At 38.4% G+C, this 24,086-nt stretch overlaps 2 protein-coding genes across 6 annotated transcripts in view; one reads left to right on the forward strand and one right to left on the reverse strand.

Moving 5' to 3' along the window:
- LOC126767854 (peptidoglycan-recognition protein LB-like) overlaps positions 1-17,409 on the forward strand; it is a 31,032-nt gene extending 13,623 nt beyond the window's left edge. Inside the window, exons 1-3 of one of the 2 annotated variants that reach the window (XM_050485530.1) lie at positions 10,731-11,047; positions 16,543-16,890; positions 16,975-17,409. In XM_050485530.1, coding sequence (XP_050341487.1) covers positions 10,990-11,047; positions 16,543-16,890; positions 16,975-17,186 — 618 coding nt within the window. In that variant the 5' untranslated portion in view covers positions 10,731-10,989 and the 3' untranslated portion in view covers positions 17,187-17,409. Of the gene's footprint in view, positions 1-10,730; positions 11,048-16,542; positions 16,891-16,974 lie in introns of those variants that run through there. The other variant, XM_050485531.1, reaches the window with a different exon arrangement.
- LOC126767828 (trichoplein keratin filament-binding protein) overlaps positions 1-24,086 on the reverse strand; it is a 125,389-nt gene that overhangs the window by 62,577 nt on the left and 38,726 nt on the right. The window lies entirely within an intron of this gene.

The following is a 24,086-nucleotide window of genomic DNA, read 5'->3' on the forward strand; positions in this document are numbered from 1 at the left end:
AACGACGCTATATGCAATACAGCCAAGGAGATAATCAATTTAGTGAAGTAAGCTTTTGGTGAGCGCATTGCCTCGCGTCGTTACCCTGTGGCGTGGCCTCGAAGATCGTGCGATTTAACATCGCTAGACAATTATTTTTGCGGGAAGATTAACAAAGTGTCAATGTCAAGAGAATATTCGACGTGTTATCGCTGACGTATGACTTAATGACCTCTCAGCTGGAATTTATGCGAACTAGCCGCAGCGGTCACTCGACCAAAATCATTTTTAAAACATAGTGGCAACCATTATCTTTGTAATAAAGCTAAATTTTTGATCATAACATTAAATAATACGCGTTTTGTTTCCTCCTGAAAACTACATGTCTAAAAAAACACCCATTACATATATGTATGTATCTCTACATTACTATTCGCGCGATAATACAATCCAATGGCACACTTTGCGTTTATATACCGACATACACTGCGGGGTGGCAACATACTATATATACCTATGTAATTATATGTGTCACTGTACTACTATGAGAATACCGAAAAAGTTTTTAATTACAATTTCAGTCACGTCAAGCGCGTGTTCTCACCATGACGATTACATTTAAATTTCACAGCCGAACTTGTTTGTTTATAATTAATTTAATCGATTTGTTTGGCTTACTAATTGGGTGGCTAGCAGTAAATTTATCTAAATATGCCACAAGAGTGACCCTGTGTCAAATTGATTTAATTTTCAAATGGAAATTGTCAAACCAAACAAGAAAAAACGAAAGCTTCGGCTGCACCGCAGCTATAATACACTTTACATGTGATTTTTTATGGCATAAAAGGGAAAAACAGATCTTTATTCTGACTTTGATCGGTCTGTTTGAATAACAGCTGATGATCCGAATGGAACAACACTTACATATGTTCGGAGATTGCAGCCATGCGTTCCAAAGTAAAGAGGACTTAAAAAAAACAGAACAACAAGTTGTTTCGGCAAAATCAATTTATTTCATTCAAAATAGGTCCAGAGAGAATAATACATTGGATTCGCATCTGGTGAATTCGAGAGCCATTGTGTGGTCTTAATATAGTTCGGAACTTTGTTTTTCAGCAATTCTTGGTTCACTCGCGCTTTGTGAGACGGTGCTGAGTCTCGTTGAAACGTCGATGGTTTGCGACCGAAATGTTTGTTTGCCCACGGCTTCAAAGCAGCCTCCAGAACACTTTTCCGATAATATGTCGCATTTACTTTATCGCCGGCCTCGATGAAAACAATTGTAGAGCGCCCATCTGCGGTGACAGCGGCCCAAACCATTATTTGTGGCGGGTACTGCCTCCTGGTGGCCAACCGATGACTAATAGCATTGACAGACGGCAGCGTTAAACCAGATTAATTGCATTTTTCGGGATTAATTCAGGAGTTACCACAGCTAACTCCGTTACTGAATCCAAAAATAACTCTCTAAATTTTAGGGAGTTTGTGAGATTTTCGTTGGCAACATTGTTAAAAATGGCCAATTTTCATCTATTGTGAATGAAATACAAGCAACCCTGACAGCTGTTTATCAAATTCTCAATATAATATCAATAAAACTTCTATGTTACGATGCAGTTTTAAAAATAATGTGTTGATATGTTTTTGTAATAAAAAATGGTTTGGTAAAAATTGGTCGGCTAACAACTGTAATGTTTATCTTCTATCAATTTTCATTGAAAATATTATAAAAAGGACAATGAGCTGTTTATGAGAGTTTTAAACTCACATAGCTGCCGTCTGTCACCTACAAATTTGGATCTGATTAAGTGCGCAGTTAATCCGGATTAACGCTGCTGTCTGTCAAGGCTATAAGATTCTCGTATGAACGGTCGGTCAAGTAAACCCTATCGTTTTGAGAGTTTACGAATTGCTCAATTAGAAAAATTTTTCGTCAGAAAACACAATGTTCGGAATTTGACTGCTTTCGACCAAGCGAAGCAACTGCTTTGCTCTCTCAAGTCTTACTTGTTGCTGCTTCGGTGTGAGATCATAGGCCTTTTGGAACTTGTAGGGCTTAACCTTGAGCTCATTTTTCAATATGCTTCGGTTGCTGAGGTCGGATATTTTCAGTTCTTTAGCCATTTAATTGGTACTTCGTCGTGAATTTCGCTCAAGTCGCTTCTTCACTTTCCGAACCATCTCACGTGACGTTGCAGTCTTTTGATGATCTCCATGGCGTTTGGCGATGCTACCAGTATCATTGTAACGAGTGATGGTGTGATAAACAAAAACTTTATTAACATTAAGGTGTTTGAGGTCACGAGCAATTGCTGGCTGTGATTTTCCAGCTAAATATAAATCAATCACACTATTGCGTTTGAATTCCATCGCTGATCACTTTTTTTGCGTTCACTTTTGGCAAAACGCTTTTGTACACTTGTGGACAATACTCCGAACTGTAATTCAGCAAATTTATAAACAGCTGATTCCAGTGCGACAGCTACACGAACAGTGTGATGTTGGTTACACTTCGAGTTTCGGACCCTGGACATAGCTGCTGTAAGCAAACTGGTTCAATGTCATATTTGGCACAGTGCTACCAACTTAGCAAAATGCATTTTGTTAGTATTGAATACTCTAACATTTTATAATACAGTAAGTTTTTTCACACCATAATTACAATTTCCAGGTGCTTCTTTGCCCCAATGTAATAACGTTTTTGAGTGAATGAATTGAATTTAATATTGTATGTGTTTGTAGCAACCAAAGAAGAGTTAAAATTTTTTATTTTTTGAAACTGACGAGGCTCATTAGCGACCTTGCATGCATCATATCGTTTTTGCTTCACAAAATGTAGAATGAATTAAAATAGCGTTATATAGAAATATAAATTTGGTTAAAAAGTCCAGTAGTTAAATATCAGCTAATGAGGAAACTTTAACTTTTTGCAGCAAAATTAAATTTGCTTTCAATATTTGAGCGACCTAACCCTTAGGTGATTTACAATCCCATTATGCGCTTTGTTAAAAACTCGCGAAAAGTGTGATAAAAACTTTATACGCCCGCCGCTTTTAATTGGCCAATAAATAATTTGCAATCCAGCAGACAGGCAGTAATTTCACAAACTTTGCGCGACTCGCCTACTTTTTCCTAATATGTAACTGCGTCACGGTTTTTTGTCATTTTATATATATGTACATATATATATTTTTTTTAATATATTCACACCTCGTTTTGTATGTGTAACAAAATAATAATAATAATAAGACCACGATAGCGCTCAACTGCTCCGAAGCCACAGCCCTTTGTCCAACATTTTTTATGTTTTTCGCATTGATGATATTTCAATTTTAGCGCGTTGGCAGCAATGCGAATGTAAATGCAGTGGAAACATTGTTTATTGCGTGTGGCAATTGTGTAAATAAACCAACTGTAATAATTGCCTTAACGAATCAAATGCAATCAAAAACGAAAGTGTAAAAAATTCCAATTGAAATATTATCCTTTTCACAAGCAAAAGTAAACTTATGTATATTTGATATTGTTAAGCGCTGTTCAATACAGTAACTTTTTATAATACATTTATTTTTTTTAACATGCAATATTTAGGTTAGGTTATACTGACCTACTGGTTCTTAGCAAAGCCAGATGGAAATGCAGTTTAATTTGAGCTGAAGCATGCGTCATACATACGGATAGGAGGATGGAGCCAAATGTAGAAGTTCACGAAAGTGAAGAAAGCTCTCTGATCCTCATTCACTTGGGAATGGCCAGAAATGATTCTTTTACATATGGCTCAAGCAGTTCACGACTTCTGGTCTAAGACCAAGTGTCCTCTAGGTAGCCACAAAACAACCGTTTGAAGTCAGGCTAAAATGAGATGGCGAAACATCCCCTACCTAGAGTTGAGCGCTAGGTTTGGGAAACCGCCATGTAAGAAACACCACCAAAGAAAAGACAAAATAGCTTCGGTTGAGAGACCCCCCCATTTGATGACGACGTGTTAAGGATCACTCATTATTCCCATTATTCCCGTCCTGCTATATGGAGCAAAGGCATGGACGATGACAACATCTGATGAGTCGGCACTTATCAAGAGAAAAGTTCTGCGGAGGATTTATGGTCCTTTGCAAATCCGCAGTCGATGAAACGAAGAGCTGTATAATATACATAAATGACGACATTGACATAATTCAGCGAATTAAGAGACAGAGGCAACGCTGGCGTGGTCATGTCGTCCGAATGGATGCAAACACTCCAGCTCTGAGAGTGTTCGACGCAAAGCAGAGGAAGAGGAAGACCTCCACTCTGTTGGAGAGATCAGGTGGAAAGGACCTGGCTGCACTTCGAACTCTTCTGTCAAAACAAATGACTGACACAAAGCAAAGCAAAATTTTTATGTGAATTGGCTATCACTTTCTTCGTGTATCGTCATTACTTATGCCCATCCGGCTCGCATCTGACGCCAATGCCTGAGCTGTCAAAAGGCCGACAACCGACCGGCAGTCTCTTCGATCCTGCATGTAGTTAAAGCATTGCATCTCACTCCGATTCGTCTGTCAGCCCTTTCGCAAATTTCATTTAGTGATATCCGCATTTCCTGTACTTTTTCGCTTCGCGGAATTCCCTTCCGCTTTCCGGCAGCCGCTACATCCACGGTCACCCTGCTTATAAGAACATTCTCTGACGCAATGCTACGTAAGATTATAGCCTCAATTGCGTTTATATTGGTCTTATTTATGCGTTTCTTACATTGTTAGCTACCCCTTTTCTGACCGCAAGGACTTTCTCCTGGAAGATATTGCACTATTCCGGAAACGTGAAGGGTCGCCTGAGATCCAGCTCCGAGCGGCAGATTCCGGCTCCCACTCCATTAGCCATTTCAATGTTATAAGTTCCGCTGATGAGTCCCATGCTCCCCCTATATTGAATTATAGACGAGCCAGAATTTCCCGGTATTGTTCAATTAGGACTCCGCATCAAGGAGCACTATAGAAATCAACTCACTCGAGGGGAGCTGATGTAGAAAATAAGTTGGGTCGGAAGCACAATGGATAGCCACAACTCAAGAGAATTGCATGACGCTAAGAAACGTCCAACCGAATGTTCAGTTTGTAAGCAACTTCTAGGTGAGAAAAGGGCGTGTGTAAAGTATCATATTGACATCTCAAAAACTCTGTATATAGTTAATACATATGTATATACAGATAAGGTAGACAGATGAACATGACTAAATCGACCCAACTTATCACGCGGATTATTTATATATGTGACCTGGTCTACGAAAAGGGGGCTTAGGTGCGAAAACTAGTTTTCTGGGAAAAGCTGTTAAAAATAATCGTCAGTTTCTCGTTATCTCATTAATTTTTCTCCTTTTTTTTGACACCTAAGCCCCCTTTTCGTAGACCAGGTCACATATAATATATTTTTCAAATGATCTCTCACATTTCCATCAGGGTATTACAAACTTCGTGACAAACTTATTACACCCTGTTCAGGGTATAAACACGTGTTTAACAATAATTTCGCGTCCCACTCCACAAATGTTTACAAATCACTTTTGAACCATAAATTGATAACTTAACATACTTTATAGGTGCTTATACATACATATGTGGTAGAATTAATGATGCGAATGATTGACATAAGGAAGAGACGTAAGTAGTATAATGGGTGTCGAAATGATGAAGCGTTGAACATTAAGACATTGAATGATGTAGTTAAAAAGTTGGCGAATGTGGGCATATGCCCACAGATTTGAACAAAGTTTTAACCGGCAAGCGCAGCTGGTGATGACAGTCAACTCTGAAATCAGTGCCGACTGAAATTAACTGCAATGAACTGGAAAAATCGTTCAACATTTATTGCTGTGATGCCTTTAGAACACCCAAAGTGGCGCTATAAAGTCGAGCGCATAAAAGTAGACCATGAACCTATGGTACATAATACATATTAGTATACAGACAATACATGCACTCGCACATACTTTTGTACATACAAATTTTACTGTTATTCGCGCTACAAGTCACGTGAGGGCTGCCGTCAGAAAAAAAAACACATTTGCACAGCTGTTCATTCCCCAAGCACTCATTTGCAAAGTGAGCATCAAAAAAGCGTTTAAATTAAACCGCAATTAGACGCTTAGCGACACTCCACATGCACTCACTTCATTCGTTCAGCGACCCCAAAGTGTTCTACATAGAGAAACTACAATTTCAAAAAAAATGACAAAAACCAAAAACTGAACAAAAAACAAACCTTCAACATTGCAGTGACCTCTTTATTAAATTCACACTATCAAATTGTCAGCAAATAATTTTTGTTGACATACAAACTAAACTAACACGAGTAGATAGGCAAAACGCCGAAGAGACAGCACAACCGAATGATTTAATGTCAAACTCAATTTTATAATTGCCCATGTGAATTGTTTGTTGTTGTTGTTAAAAAAAATTTAAAACGAACGCAGAATGAAAATAATAAACAGGCGGTACAAACACGACGAGCGAAAAAAACAAGTTCAGCTGGTATTCCCCTAACGATGAGCAAACAAATGGCTAAACAACTGACAATTTTATCGCAAAAATCACACTGAAATGCGAGAAATAACATATTTAGTGTTGAAATGGGATTTTAATGATTGTACTAAGCAGTAGCAACAACAAAACAAATATATTGCATAGTTAAGTAAAAAACGAGCGGAAAGCAAACAAACTGTGGAATTAATTAAATTACCAAAGTGCTAAAAAAAACACCAAAATTAAATAACGGAAATAAGGAGCCGAAAAACATAGCACGCACGGAGGCATAAACAACTAAGTAATAGCCTTTAATACTCTATCAATTGGTTTTTCATTTTAAGGGGTTATACCATGTTCAGACCAAAAATTTAAAAGATTAGATTATATTTAATCATTTCATAACCCAACAGTGTTCTCACTGCCGTTAGAAAGATCAAAAAACAGCTGTTATTGTCATTCAAAATTTCACATCGCTTAATATTTATCAAAAGAAACGATTGTCATATAGTATTTTGAAATAAAAAGACGGCTTTTTTTAATATTTTCCATATAATAGAAATTATAGATGCATTTTTTCATTTGTTAAGTCGATTTTCAGATGAAATTAGATTCATTGCTTTAAAAAAAAATTTGTTTGTTTACGTTTTTTTCCCTTTGTAGCGTCTAAATCAGCTGTGATTTCAATGCTGACAGATTTCCAGTGCTGACAAGTAGATTGCGCAAAATCAGAGTCGCACAGAGAGATTTAGCGTGGATCAGTTTCAAATCATTCAAATGAAGTGATTTGGAACTGTCATTTTTGTATGGCGAAGTCTTGATACATTTTTAAGATTGGTGGGATAATCCATTCAACAGCCGAAATCGTGTGATTAAGTGTCGGTCTGAACATGGTATTACATGGGTTTACGGGTTTGAAAAAGTTTATTTTTTTTATTGTCCTATTAAGTTCTACAACATCTCTAGAATATTGTCCTAAATTTTCAAGTTGATCCGAATAATAGTTTTGGAGATACAGCCTTGAGAACTTGTGCGCTCGAGGTTAGCCAGGCTAAGTGCGCCGTCTTTAAACGCGTTTTTCACGAAACTTTGTTTTTGAAGTTGGTTGGCAAGATTTCTTGAGAACTACTCAACCGATCTTCATGAAATTTTACACAGGTCTTTGAGATACAAATCTTAAAACTTGGATGAAGGATTTTTTTTTCGATTACAACTATTTGAAAAAAAAAAGTGTCGCGAAATTTCCATTTTTATGTAACAATGTTTGCCAAAAATCCAATTTTCAGTTTTTTTCTTCGTTCAAGTTCTATGTTAATGTTTTAACTAAAACACGCATTTTTCACTTTAGATGATCCTGTTAGGAGTTATCCAGCCAAAGTGGGCGTAATATTTTTTTGAGGGATCACCGGAAATGGCGTCGCAATGGCCGAGTTTAAAATATATATTTCCAAAAATTTTTGAATTTCTTTGTTAATAGCGTCCATCATGAACATCACGTTCAATATTGACTTCAAAAACTTGAAACGAGTCTGGTTTATTGCTAAAGACTAATAACCTCAAATAACCCTACAAGAAGTAGTCTTACTGGTGCTAAATCACACCTTCTTGGAGACCATTGAATGTCACAGTTTCGTAAAATAATCGAATGTACAAACTTTTCTCACAATAATTAGGTTTTTGCATAGGCTGTGTGGCACATAGCCCCGTCTCGTTGGAACAAGATGTTGTCAAGTACAAATTCTTCCATTTACGGCCATAAAACGTTCGTTATCATCGTTCTATATAGCTAATGATTGTCGATTGACAGTAACGGAGTACACCACACAGATGAAAGAAGATGATTTTCTTAAAAAATCGTTTTCATTTTCAAGTTGTCCTAAAACAAATATTCACGAGACATTTAACAGACCGAATCCTTTTTCAAAAATTGTGGTCTTTAGCAACACTTGCCTCAACGGCAGCAATATTTTTATCAATTCGAGCGGTCGAAATAAATAACAAATACACAAAATGGTGGCATTTTTAAAAGCAGAGTTTTAGTCTACATTTTGGTCGGTTTTGATCTGCCAAAATCAGATTTTTGATGAGATGGTAGAATATACAGAAAAATGTTGGTAGTGATCGGATCGTTTACTCCAAGTAATCACGCAAGCAAATTCGAAAAATGTTGTTTCGAGAAAAACGAATTTAAAGCTAAACTGATGGAGCTGATAGAACTGTGCGACTTTATTTTCGAACACTGTAGCTGAACAACTATTTGAGTTATCGATTTAAAATTTCAGTTTGTTATTTTTAGTGTTTTAACCTAACAAAATATGAAAAAAATCGATTTTTTCAAATTTTACACTGGTTCTTGCATTAAATTTCTTTAGAGCATGCTTTCTGTAGTGTTGAAACACTTGAAAAAATATTTAATTTCATTTTAATTTAACACGCGCACAAATGAGAAGAGCAAATAAACAAGCGATGTCTGGTAGCAAGCCAGTGCTGAAATAATATTTGTGTAAAAAGTGAAAACATCACAGAATGTAAAACGCAGATTTGAATCGGAAAATGGAGCCTTTTTCCATTTTCTGAGAAAACTCATTATAGTAATGGCTGTTTTTCACACTTTCGGAGAATAAAAATTGCAGCAAACATAAGGCCTACCAATGCTTTTCGCTTTCATTCTACTAACAGGTCAATTGATATATAGGTAGATAGCCTTACCAGAATAAAAATCATATGATTTTTAGTTAGCTCTAACCTTCAATAGACGCGTGTGTAAACTTGACTCTAAAGATATCAACTGAACGAGTTCACGAATTGGGTATAAGGAAACTCTGTGCAAAGAGGGTGCCGCGCGAGCACACTTTTGAGCAAAAACAACGATGCGTTGATTATTTGGAGATGTTCAAGCGTAATAAAGCCAAATTTTTACGTCGATATCTTACAATGGATGAAACATGGCTCCATCATTTCACTCCGTATTTCAATCGACAGTCAACCGAGTGGGCTGCACAAGATGAACACGCTCCAGAAAAACGACTGGCAAGGTTACGGCGTCTGTACTTTGGCATGCGCATCGAATAATTTGTACTGATCACCTAGAAAAGGGAAGAACCATCGACAGCGACTATTACATAGCGTTATTGGACCGTTTGAAGAACGAAATCGTCAAGAAACGGTCGCATTTGAAGGAAGTGCTGCTGTTTCATCAAGATAATGCACCGTGTCCCAAGTCAGTGAAAACGATGGCAAAAACCCATGGATTGGGCTTCGAATTGTGTCCGCATGCAACGGCTTCTCCAGATCTCACCCGCGGGCACTGTTATCTGTTCTCAGCTCTCAAAAAAATGCTCGCTGGGAAGATATTTTCGTCAAATGAAGATGTAATCGCCGAAACTGAGGCCTATTTTGAGGCAAAAGACAAATCGTACTACAAAAATTATATCGAAAAGTTGGAGTGTCGTTATTATCAGTGTATTACGAAAGGAGCTGCCTTGAATAAAAAAAAAGTTTTGCCAAAAAAAACTGTTTTACTATGGTAGCCCAGGAACTTTTCAATTGACCTATTGTGATTTTTCTTTTCAAAATTCAAAAATTATCAACAATGGTCTAAAGGTCTTAAGATCAACTTTGTGTGAAGAAATATTTCAAATTGCGGATTCTTATTTAACTAAATCAAAGATTATTAATAACCAATTTAGCTCTCAGACAAATAATAGAAATAAATATTCCAATCAACTCTATTACTTTTATGCTCTCTACGTAACTGTGCAGCTCGCTTATCTACCGATAACAGACTTGTCAATATTTTATAGGTTTTCGTGGAAGAAAATTTTCTAGTATTTAACAGCGCTTCCAAATAGGTCTTTTTCATTTATTTTTACTTTGAAAAGAGTGAAATGAAGCGAAATTGTATTTATAGGTTTATTTTCGAGGCTTTAGAAATAACGACGTTTAAAGATTTGAATGAGTCGACATACATATGTATATCGCATTGGTATTAGCAATGACTGAGTTTTTCCAAGTAAATGGTTAAAAAACCACCAACCAAATAGTTTCTCAGTCACAGCTTAGCTTTATTTCAACACTGTACGTTGGCTTCTCTTATTTCTCTCCTCACTGAGTAGTCCATTCATGCTGAGACTCACGGTAGATTTCATTAACTTCTTAATTCTTGCATTCATACCCACATACTTGTATGTATGTACACTTACTCACGGATCGCAAACCACCGCTTTGGGTGACAGCGCGTGCTTGCGAGAGCTGCCATCAGAAACTCAAAAACTGGCGCGGCATACGGAAGTGTAAATATTGAATAGCGCTGATGAACGCGGCAAAAAGTAGCAAACGAAAATATTGTAATTGTGTAAATTGCGATGAATTAAATCGAAAGTGTAAACAAATAAAGAGTGTGAACGTGAAGAGCAAACAGCAAATTTGCAACAACTGCCAAATTTTGCACTTGATTAAATGAATTTCATAGAAATTTACCAAATTTTATATTGTTTAGTTCGCGCGGGTTATGTGTTTCAATTGGCGCTTGGCGATATTGGCGATTATGTCCATAAACAATGAAGCAGGTGTGTAGTGAATGACACTGCCGAAAAGGCAGGCGCCCCCACAAAAAAGGAGAGATAAGTAATAAACATATACAAAAAGCGAATTGTCAAAAATCATGGACGTTCATTGTAAAAACTACGAAGATAAAAGTAACTAGTTTGCTGACACTAACGTCACGAACAAGCCGCTCAATCGACTGAATAAATTATTAAATATCAAGTTGAATCTATTATTAAGCCTCGAAATTTCTACAGCTAAATTTGCTTTCATAGCTTACACAGAACGTGTTATTATTCTCACACCTTGCTATTTCGTGATTTTATTAAAAAATTGAGAAACAACAAATATTAGATTTCAATGATTTGCCAATAACACTATTAATTGACTATTAGTGTTATACTACTATGGGCAAAAAACAGTAAGACTTTGTTTATAACGGGGTTTTCAATAGGGACGCTACAAAAGTAGACTGGGACAGGGACAGCAAATGAGGCCATATTTTTCCACGCTCTTTGACATTTCTCTTCAGTAAGATATGCCATTTCATCATGGAATGACATACCATCCAACAAAGAGTTGAAATTATTAAAATTTTCTACCGAAATTCGGAGTTAGAGGCTTGAACTTTAAGAGCGGCACATCCAATTTATGGTCGTCATAATCGTCGTCACAAAGAAGCGCCCGTAGTGTCGAGAATATTGCTGCCGCTAACGCATGAATTGAGGAAGACCCAAATCAGTCTCTCACACGTCGTTCTCAAGCGTTGGGCATCTCTGTGACGTCGTTGTGGCGAATTTTGCGAAAAGATCTTGGCCTACATTCTTATAAGATCTAATTGACGCAAGAACTGAAGTCGCTTGACCACCAGAATCGTCGTATGTTCGTGAATTGGGCCATGCCACAACTTGAAAATGATCCGGATTTTCATCGAAAAATCATCTTCAGCCATGAGACTCATTTCTGGTTGTATGGCTTGGTTATTGATTAGGCAGCAATCCACACGTACTCCATGCATCACCATTGCATCCGGAAAAAGTTACGATTTGGTGAGGTTTATGGGCCGGCGGCGTCATTGGGCCGTACTTCTTCCGTTATGATCAAGACCGGCGCGTTACTTGGAATAAAAATCAATACCGCTCTATAATAACCGAATATTTGTGGCCGGAATTGGATGATATAGATTTGGACAATATATATTTCAGAACGAACAGGACGAAGCTACAAGCCACACAGCGAATGTAACGATCGATTTATTGAAAACTAGGTTTGGTTTGGCCGTTAGACCAATTTCTGTGAGGCTACGTCAAGTCTATGGTCTAGTATCGGCCGATTTATGCTTGAAAACCGTCGAAAATTGGATTTACCAACTCCATCAGTGTAGTTTTAAATCCGTTTTTTTCAAAACTAAATTTGTCAATTTACTTGAGTGATTACTCGGAGACAAAAGATCCGATCATCATGAAAATGTTTTTGTCTGTTCTTACCAGTCTTTGATCTGAACAAAATTATGATTTCGCTTAGGTTTAATTCAAGGAGCAGAGAGGATTCCCTGCAGCAGTGGTGGACATTTCTTTAACGGCGTCGGAGATCCCGGAGAACCCGACAAATATTTAACTAATTTTCTATACAAAAATATTACTCTGTACTGTCTTAAAATATCTATAAGAAACTTTAAATTTTTAAAGCAATATTTTTTTTTGCTAATGTCTAAAAATCGACTTTATTTGGGCTGTCACACTTGATAGGTGATATCTCTTGCGGTATGATGACCAATATATGCTGTACAAAATCAATCAGACAGGCTGAATTGTTAATTTTTGTTATACTGTCGTGCAGGAGGATTAAGTTCCGATTTAAATGATATGCTGTGCATAGAAACAAATTTTCATATGAAAGTCGTTGCTCGTCTGTAATTTTGTTTGCATTTACCTATATTTTATTCACATGTGTATATAGATTTCAATTTGAGCACATTAATCACGCTATTTGAATTTGCCATGGCGCAACGTCATTTAATTATAATGATATAAATCAAATGAAATTGGATTTTGCACAACCGAAAACACGTAACGCGTTATACAAACAAACATTGGATATATAATATTACGACACCATGGATCGAATTTAATCAGTTGTGGGAAGTGTTGGTCGCCAGTGTTGCCAACGTAACGATGACTTAACAGTTTTACTTCATTTAGTAAACGAAATTTTGGAAATATAAACTCTTTTTATATACATATATAATATGCATATATAGTATATAGAAAAAATAGACACTGGCGCTTTTTTGGGAGACAATTTCAAGTTACACTAAAAGATGGCGCAGGAGCATGCGAATCGTCAACGGAGCCCACAACAGCTATGCAGACGGATAGAAAATAGCTAATGAAGTGGAAACCGGGAATTATTGTTTTTAGCTGGATCTCAAGCTACGCTTTAAACTTAAATATAACTAACAATGCAAGAAACACATACTTCGATAACCAAGCGGCAATAATTTTCAATGCATTACATCAGATAATGTCCTTTGAAGCAGGGTAGCAGTAGATGTAACAGATTGTAACAGAGATTACCAGAATTACTATCCTTCTGACTACCGAACCAGTACAGGAAAGTCGGAAGTCACTAAAAACTATATAAAATGAACTTTCCGGAACGGCTGACAGACGTAATACGGGCGAAATGGAGTGTCTTAAGGACAGGCAGGAAGCGAAATCATGCCTCGAAAAGGCCGCAGAACGATTGTTAGCCTAAAGCTGCTCACAACCTAATCCTGTTGGGCATAAGTAACGACAATACACGAAGAAAGTGCAAAGAAGTACGCATGAGAGAGACGCAGAAACACCACCTATGCATCTGTCCAGCATTATCTACAACTCTTCTAAGATATCTAAGAGCTTCGCAGTTCTAGGAACTAGATGAAGTATCAAGGTTAGACATCAAGCCGTTCGTAAAGTTCGCAAAAAGTAACCTGTATGACGCATAATCAGCACTAATTAAACTGAACCACCATCTGACCTTACTAAGTACCACTGGGTCTACGTATGGCGTCACAGCCGGCCAGTATAACCCAAACTTTATTTAATTTCATACTTGCCAAACCCCAACAGCATCTCCCTAATACTTCGTGACGCTTTAGTATCACTATGTGAGCACGATTCAAAAATGAAGGCCACCAACACTGTTTACAGCGTTTTAAAGCAACAATAATAATAATAATAAATATGTGGTGGCCAGGGACCACAGCAGTGCATATTATGTTTCACGATGGGCCATTTTTAATTGAATTTAATTAATTATGACTAATTAGACAAAAAACATTATGCTAAATAATAGATTTGACAGCAGAGCGTTGTGTTATGACAACACATTTCCATTGTGAATGCAATATGTATGTATGTTTACACAAGTGACAGCTGGTAGGTGCCATCAGAGGCGAGAATTTTACGCCTGTCAGAGAGATATTTAATGTGTATGTTTGCGCTCATATGAATTTCATAACGGCAATCTATATTTATTTACATTGTAGTAAGGCTTAGTTAATTCGAGCAAAGCCGTATTGTCATTTTAATTAAAACTTGTTAAGCTCGGCAGCTACATTTGTGAGTTAATACATATAAAAATCATTAAATTAAAATAGATTGAGTATTTTCGCTTTTAGAAAGTGTTTTTACTGCGATATGCGAAAAAACGGATTTTATAAAAAAAAAAACAATCACTTTGCAACACATTTTTATTGCATTATTAAATGGATTTGTTTTCACTTTTTTTTAGTTGTTTTTTATGAATATATGCGTTTCAATTAAATAATTAACGACCGAATATTAGGCAAAAACCATGAGCTTGAGAGTTTCAATCTGCGTTTGGCAATGAACAAATGCATAGGAAATATACTAGAGGGTGATCCATTTCGAGGTTTCCTACTTTTTTAAAGAAAAAAAACAGAAACTTCAGATTTAATCGGGGGAATGTTTATTATCATTCGAAAGAACTAAAAATAGATGCAAAAATTTGTTGAAGATTATCTCTTTCAAATGTTGGCGACGACTACACCCCAGATGATCCATCCGTTGAGTCCAAGTTTCGATGACTCCTTCGAGTATTTCGAATGGTAACTGGCAAATGACAAGCGTGATGTTTTGCTCCAAGCGTGAATGTGAATGGAAGCGAAAACGATTTCAACTCATCCAATGGAAGTCCCGACCTTAACCTAATTTAAGATTTATGGGCTACTGTAAAGAGAATATTGTGCAATTGCCGAAGGGCGCCAAGCAATATGGAGTAGTTACAAAATGATCGATCTTTTTGGTGGTTTTTAGATCCGGAGACAGCTATGCTCAAATCTAGTACTACAGATAACAATTTTTCGGGCCCCGGCGAAGTCGATCAAACTCAACCAATTTGGGGGTGTTTTATCATGGAGGCTGAATTTACCGATCTTTGTGCCAAAGACACCTTCTTTGCTCATCCTGGCGTTAAAGTCGCCAAGCACAATTTCGACATCGTGGCGGGGGCAGCTTTCATAGATGCGCTCCAAGCGCTCATACAAGGCATATTTGGTTACATCGTCCTTCGCTTTGATGCGGATTGTGGCTAGACGTTCATCCACCGAGATGAATGTCAGTACTCGCCAACGGAGTCTCTCTCCCGCCACGATTCCCACACCGAATTTGCGTTCCTTTATATGGCCGCTGTAGTAAATTCCACAAGGACCTAGTCCTTGTCCCGTCGATCGTATTTCTCGGACGGCGGTGATGTCAGCACCTTACTCCAACTAGGACATCAACCAGCTGCGCAGCGGCACCTTCCCAATTAAGAAACCGGAAATTCCGAACATTGAATCTTAATTCTTAGCAGTTTGCAGGGGTCGCCAACAAAGGTGAGACTCTCATCCGAGGCTGTTTTCTTCTGTTCATTGGTCGTATTTTTAATGTGGCGGGTCCCAAACCCAGCACAGAACCCTAGGGAGGGAATGTTTCGCCTTCTCACTACACCTCGCCTTCAAATGGATGTTTTTTGGCTACCCAGAGTATACTTGGTCTAAGACCGGAAGTCGTGAGCTGCTTGAACCACATGTAAAAGAATCGTTTCTGGTCATTCCGATGTGAATGGGGCTCAGAGAACTTCCCTCACTTTCGTGAACTTCTACACATGGTTCCATCTTCCAATAGAGAAGCATACCGAAGGAAATGGGACCAACTACTAAATAATGTAATTTTAAGCCATTCACTTTTTTCGCGCAAAACTGTACTTAGTGAGTTTGTTTCAGTTTTGTGTTTTTTTTGAATGAAGTTTTATTTAAATTATAGTCTCTCACGCCTCGACCACAATAAATTAATCAGCCCGAGTATGCATTTTCGTAATTCTGCAATATTTTCTATTATATCTCAATATGCTGGCAAATATACCCAAAAACATACACGCATGTTGCACGCCTTTCCGAATTTAAATGCACAAAAATGTCCAAACGCACTTATGATTACAATTTCCGCTTATTTCTCTTCCCATCTCACAGGTTTCGGGCAGCAGATGCCGGCGACACAAACGCAAATAATATCACGCGCCAACTGGGGTGCACGTCCGTCAACGCTCGTCGAACACTTTAACGGCCCAGCGCCATATGTCATCATCCATCATTCGTATATGCCCAGCGCCTGTTACACGCGCGCCGATTGCATCAAGGCGATGCGCTCCATGCAGGACTACCATCAGCTGCAGCGTGGCTGGAATGACATTGGCTATAGTTTTGCGATCGGGGGCGATGGCATGATTTATGTTGGACGTGGTTTCAACGTGATTGGCGCGCATGCGCCCAAATACAATGACCGTAGTGTTGGCATCTGCATGATTGGCGATTGGCGTAGTGAGTATGCGAAGCGGTCACACGCATATGATTTATGCGCGTTAGCAAAGCTAAATGAAAAATGTCTATGATTTTTGTTTATAGCTGAGCTGCCACCACCACAAATGCTTGCAGCGGCCAAATCACTGATTGAATTCGGCATGGCCAAGGGTTATATCGATGCCGAATATAAATTACTCGCGCATAGGCAAGTGCGTGACACCGAATGTCCGGGCCAGCGACTGTACGAAGAGATTACGACGTGGCCACATTTTGCACTCAAGCCCCAGGCTACGGAAAATGACATTGCCAAGTAAGCACCAGAAGTAGAGAGCGGGCTCTCTTCACACACAATACCAATTATGTCGATCAATGCTTAGCAACCGTCGGCCGGTTGCACCACCAAAGAGTTCGCTATTAATTATAAATTTTATTTTAAGTAGACAACTGTTGTTCAAAGCATAGCAAATTCACCTAACGGTTTCTCAAACAATTGTATTTAGTCTTAAAGCAAAAATAAAAAATAATATTAGAAAACAACGGAAAGAAGCTCATTTGTAAGTTTATGAAACCTCTCTCATAGCTTCCATAACAAGCCATAGAGATCACCGCGACGGTGATTAGTCAATTACTTTACGGATTCTGCTGCCTTTATACATATGTATTTACACACTTATGGGTTTCTGAAGGTGGTTTGGCCAACACCCATTTTAAAATGTAAATATTTTTAGTGAGTTATGCCATATATGGTTGTACAGACAATCCTATCAAAGGACGACAGCCTTTAAGTGGAATAATTATGTAAATTAAGAGCTTGCGAAGTATACTAGACAAATTTCAAAAATGCAAATAAAACAATATGCAAAAACAAAAACAAAATGGTAATATTTCACTCATGGCGTCATGTTTGGCGCTAAACTTTTTCTTCTACCACAGGTAGCGAATTAAGCAGCACATAATGGGACCAAATCGACAGCTCGAAGTAATACCGTATGTTTGGTAGGTATTAATCAAATATTTATTGTATTTATAATGTGGAAAATGCACTTTTGTGAAACTATTTCGATTTAAAACTCACTATCCGTGCGCTCGAGACTGGCTAAGAAATGGCTAACCAACTGTTAACGGCAGCAGATTACTTCGGGATAAGACTAGTTTGGATACCAGCTCAGAGAGAAATCGCAGGCAACTGTAAAAGTGAAGAGTTGATACGCAGGGCACCTCAACCTCGGAGCAAAGCTACGCTCTCCCGTTACGTGGTACTATTGTACAGCTGAGAGCTTGATAAACGCTGAGCAATTATCGAAACCTCTGCGGGGTCAAGATTCTTCTGAGTTAAAGTTAATCGCAGTAAAACCAGCGAGCTTTTCGCACTGAACCAGTTTACTCCTTACCTAATTGTAGAGATTATAATTGATTGTGGCCTCGAAGTTAACAAATACGTCGGTTACCTTCTGGATAAGACTAATTTAAATAGCAAAATCGTAGGCAACTGTAAAAGTGAAGAGTTGATAAGGAAGGGCACTTGTTGTTGTTGGCGTTGTAGCGGCAGAATTCTGCCCATTTAACAGTCCTTGGTCGGATAAAAGTCCGGGTCCGCTCCGGTTATGTAGATCCGACTGTCGTGGGTACGGAGGGAAAAACACCTCAACCGCGCTATTGCTGAACTTGGAAACGAGCCGGAGATTCGCTATTTTTCAGCATGTTACAATGAGACCAGCGAGTTTTTCGTACTCAGCAAGGTTTAGCTTTCCCTAAATGTAAATGTAGAGATTATTTCTGGTCTATTGGTGTCCACGTGGTAAGGTTAAAAATCTTGCCAGATGTAGAAGACGAGGTAGAAACAGCTCAACACTTTCTTATTCACTGCAACGCATTTGCGAGATCAAGGCAAAAACAGCTGGGATCTCACAGCTTTAGAGATACAGCTAAACTGGTAGTAGACACTTAAAATTCAGTTATTTCAGTTCTAGATCACGCTTCACTAAGGACTGATCATAATCAGTTCAAGTGCGATTCTTTCTTGGATTCAGACATATCATTTAACCTTGGATCTCCCAGCTTTAGAGATCTAACCGAGCTGGCAGAACGCCTTAGTAGACACTTAAATTTCAGATTTAGATCTGGATTCACTAAGGACTGATCATAATCAGTCTAAGTGCAATTTTTTCTTGGGTTCAGACATATGACCTAACCTAACACAGTGACTTCATAGCAAAGATTTTAGGAGGTTGAGTTGTCCAAGGGTCTTAAGTTGTCAAGTTTGGGATGTAGAATGTCAAATTTATTACAGTAAACTATTTCAAAATAAGTCAGATCCAACATAGACTGACACTCAACTTAATAAATTTTAATTTCCAAAGGAAAGAACTTCGTAATTTTTACAGTTTTTCTATATAAAAAAGTTCGCATGAGCCCACTGTGTCAAGGTTTATTGGAGTGAAGGTCATCAACTTTGCTCACTTTATCTTGTTACGTACAACCTGCAATTTTTCGAGTAGACAATGCTGAACTTTTGCCCACAGAGTGTTTGGTAGCAGCTGCAGACAGGAAGAATTTAAAAAAATAACCTAAAAAAATACCAAAAATTAGCATTATCACGCATAACATGGAAATTCAGCAGCCAAACGTTTAGCACGGCAAAATACACACCGACTTTGGTTTTTATAAATGCGTCGATGCGCTCTGCACCTATGGGACGACCCAGCGAAAAATTCTGATAAGATTTCAATTTTTTCGCATGAAATGAAAAACGAGCAATGAGTAAAGTCTAAAGCAACCCACCAACCAGTATTTGCGCTGAACACTTTTCCACTTTTTCAACAAAAACCTCAATCCAATGGCAGCGCCACAGAATGTCACATAATGTACCGCATGTTATGACGAAACTTTTGCAGTTGCCAAACAATATGTGCGCACACATTTCCAAGTAAGCAGCAAATGTCGTAGTGCACACGGTGGCGTATGAGTAACTGCTATGAATACCACGCAGTGAGAAACCAATGAACTCGCTACACTGCGACCTACGCCGCTTCGCCGCTACTAGTTTTGTTCCTAGGTGAGGCGTCGTAATTATCGTATGTGGCAAGGTAAGTAGCCGCATAAAATATTATTTGCAAAATTTGTAAAAATTTAATAAAAGCAAAGCAAATTATGTTTTATAGTTCAATGGAAAAAAATCTAAAGCTTGCTGCATTGCAAAACAAAGTAGTAAATTTCTGCTTCAATGCGAGTGTGTTCGGTTACAGGATGCATACTAGACATTGCACATGTAAATTCGTGCAAATGTACGCATGCACACACCTACAAATATTGGATATATACGAACTTTGCCATATGCAAAGATAAATATTTTTGTTCTCTGTGCAACTTTTGCATGTAAAACGAGTACTTTCGTTATTTCTTTTTATTATTTGAAGTTTTGTTTTCGAAATTTTCAAGTTAAACACGACGTCGCTTCTTTTTTGCTGTGCATGCTACATGACTAAAGCTAGTTGTTGAGAAGAGTTGAGACCACATTTCGTGCTGGTTATGCAAAAATTACATTATGCTCAAGATTTTAACGAATTCTCATTTATTTGGTTTTTTCTTTTGGCCGCTTTTGTTTTCCACTTTTCATGTACGTTGAATTGGGCGATGCAGTGGGTGCGGTGCAGTGAGGATTCCCATACATGTTCAGCCCAAAATTAAACTGATGTTACAGTGTCACCCGGTGGTTTGAAAATAATTTGAGTACCAGAACCCTTTTTCGATATATCTATATCAAAAACCCTTAAGAAAAATTTTACAAAAACAATTCGTTAAAATAATTAAATAAATCATTAAATTAAAATAGATTTTTTTTTTTGAATGCGTTTATTTTTCAAACAATTTTTATACCAATTTGCACCGTGTCTGTAATACACAAAAGGAAACGCCAGAGTTTCCATAATCAGCTGTCCATCTGTATATATACGAACTAGTCTCTAAGTTTTTGAGCTATCAATCTGAAACTTTGCTCTCGTCCTTCTGTCACCAAGAAGCCACTCATTTGTCGGAACAGCCGATATCAGACCACTAAGGGATATAAACTAAATAATCGGTATAAAGTGTTTGTTTGGAAAACTTTTATATTTGACGAGATATCATCATCAACGTTGGCGTGGGTTATTGTCCAAGACAATGATACAATCAACGGAGAGATTGTTCAGATCGACGAACTATAGCATATAGCTGCCATACAAACTGACCGATCAGAGTTCTTGTAAGGAACATTGCCATCTTAACAACGACTCGGTGTCTACAGACGATTAGCAGTATTATGACCACCACCCTCAATACAGTCCAGAACTGGGCATCGCTAGCAGGTTTGGGGTTGAACCGAGAAAAAACGGATTTGCTTATGTTCACAAGGAAGTACAAAATTCATCTTTCGAGGTTCCCTTCTATAAATGGAAATCAACTCTCTCTCAAGGACCGGACCAAGTACCTTAGGGTAGTCTTGGACAGCAAACTGCTGTGGAAGCTCAACGTCGAAGAAAGTGTAAGAAAAGCCAGCAATGCTTTATATGCGTGTAAGCAGATGCTCGGCACAACCTATGGGCTGTCTCCCTCTCTAATACACTGGTACTACACAGTTATCGTTAGACCAATTCTGCTCTATGGCGCAGTAGTATGGTGGAGAGGTGTACGGAAATATATCTACCGGAAGCCAATGAAAGGGGTTGATATGCTCGCTGCGCTGTGCATAACGGGAGCTTTAAGAACAATGGAGGCTCTTGAACTGGTACTAAACACGCCACCTATAAAACTCTTCGCTAAAAACTGCGCAACAAAATCGGCATGACGACTACTGGTTGCAGGAGAATTTACATATAGAACCTTCGGGCACAGCTCGGTGGGTAGTGGCGCTTGAGCAAACACCGACTTCTGCAAAAAAAATCGTATTTCATTAGGACAATGCACAGTGTCACAAGAGCATTTTGACAATAGTTAAAATCCATGAATTAAAGTTAAAATTGTTGGAGCATCCACAGTATTCAACAGATTTTGCGCACAGCGACTTCCATTTGTTTCCAGAACGCAAAAATTTTATGTGTGGCAACCGGTTTTCATCAAATAAAGAGGACATAACGGGTGTTGAAGCGTATTTTCCGGATTCTCACTTCCGGGATGGGATCCACATATTAGAGGATCGTTGGAGCAAGTGTATTAATGTTCAGGGAGATTACACTGAATAATAAAGTGTATTTTGAATCATAAAATTGTGGTTTTTCTTATCAAACGACGGAACTTATTAAACAACCTGAAAGCCGCGAAGCTGGCCTCTAACGGACCAGAGTCAAGATCTAAGTAGACAGGCACGCAGCAATCGAGCCAGTCACCTCGTATCGCATATCGGCCAGAAATGTCTTAGAAAGCAGGGCAGCAGTGGAAAGTGTTGCCAGAAGTAAGCGGCTTCACTTCTGCTGAGTGCCGGGCCACAAAGGCGGCGAGGGCAATGAAATAGTGGACGAGATTGCCAAGAATGGTGTACGGCTAACATCCGAAAACGTGATCAACATTGGGAATCACATGCATGGTATATACGACGTTCTTGATCCAAACCCCGATGAAACGAATTACTTGGGTGCAAAACTCCAAAAGTCATATGCAAAACGATAGATCGGAAGACACCGCATTCCTATTGGCACTTGATAGAAGAGACTGTAGGAACATGATGCGAATATTAATTGGTCACTGTCCGGTGGCGACACAGGCTCGCAGGATCGGGCTGACAGAACGAGAAAACTGCATGAAATGTCTAAATCATGACACTGGGGAAACAAAGGAGCATCCTTGTGCACTTGTCCCGCATTGGCAAGGCCAAGCTGTAAGCATCTGGGATGCCCATGGCATGATACACTGGAGGCGGTATCAATAGTAAGGTCGCAGACTCCGTTAAAATTCTCGGATGGCTGCACCCCTTTGCAACTAAACTCCATCTGGGATCGCAAAGGACCAAACTGGTCTATGCGTGGCTTATTGGCCTACCAGATTAACCTAACCTAGCCTTACCTAAAGGTTTGAGGTTTTTTTTTTATTTTATTACTTTATTGTACTAATAATATACTGTAATATAAATAATAATATTGATTTGAGAAGTAGTCGAGTTAAAATTGTAATTTTCAAATTTTTTTAGCCGGTCCCTTAGATCGGTGCGCCATTGGTTTATTTACATTTGCTCCAAAAATATATTTGTGATTAAACCACTGCAATGGGCTTGTTACAACAAAACATAAAAAAAAAATTTTAACGGTACATCTTTGACATTTTTACAATGTTCGTTTGTTCTTCGTACTTTATTTTACAACTGAAACTTAATGCTGAAGATGTAGCGCTCTTCTCAAGGGCACTGAGAAAACTTTTAATGCGGCCTAGAATAAAGCAAAGAAACAATGCACTATAATATGTATGTAAGTGCCAACTATATGCTCGGTGAGTACTGGGAAATTCTTAAAATTCTTTCTGCGCCTAGGAGGCCTTCAACAAATATGTTCAGCGAATTTCAGCGTAAAGCAATGAAAGCAATGGGGGAAAAGAGCGCAGTGCCAGCAATGTCGATGCTGTGCGTTGAGCGAACGGCAACGAGGTATTTCAATAGCATACTTTTAGGCGTTCGAGAAAAATGCCATGCATGTGTGATGCCACCTGTTGTAATAAAAATACGCATATTTCGTTTTCAAGCGATTCAGGCAAAAAATAAAAAAAAAAAACAAGCAGTTTTATCTCAAAATCTCAAATAAATATTGCAATTCAAATGCATATTATTTTCAATATCGTAAAACCGGAAGCACATTATAACTTAAATAAGCAGACTTTAGCATTTGCATCGCCAAAGCGCGCTATAATTAATTTTTCAAATATTTTGCGCAAAAAATAACTTGCTGTACGCTTCCACTGCGTTGCCGCTGCCGCTGAAGCTTGTCGGTGGCACAAATGTGCAGCATACCCTGTCTCCGCCAATGAGCGCAACAACGCCTGAAGCTTAGAAAAATATGAGCATTCGCCCAAAAGCATACTTTTAACGACTCGTGAGCGGAAGTTGAACGCTTCCATTAAATTCAACTTCTCTCCTCAGCAGTAGCGCAGTGATGTGCCAGCGAGCAACTTCAGGCCAACTGAATAGAGACAGAGGCAAGCAGCGCGTATACGGCGATAGCTTTTCAGTTAGCCGCGTGTACAAAGTAACAACAAAA

Source organism: Bactrocera neohumeralis, chromosome 2 (assembly GCF_024586455.1).
Source record: "Bactrocera neohumeralis isolate Rockhampton chromosome 2, APGP_CSIRO_Bneo_wtdbg2-racon-allhic-juicebox.fasta_v2, whole genome shotgun sequence".
NCBI classification, from domain to species: domain Eukaryota; kingdom Metazoa; phylum Arthropoda; class Insecta; order Diptera; family Tephritidae; genus Bactrocera; species Bactrocera neohumeralis.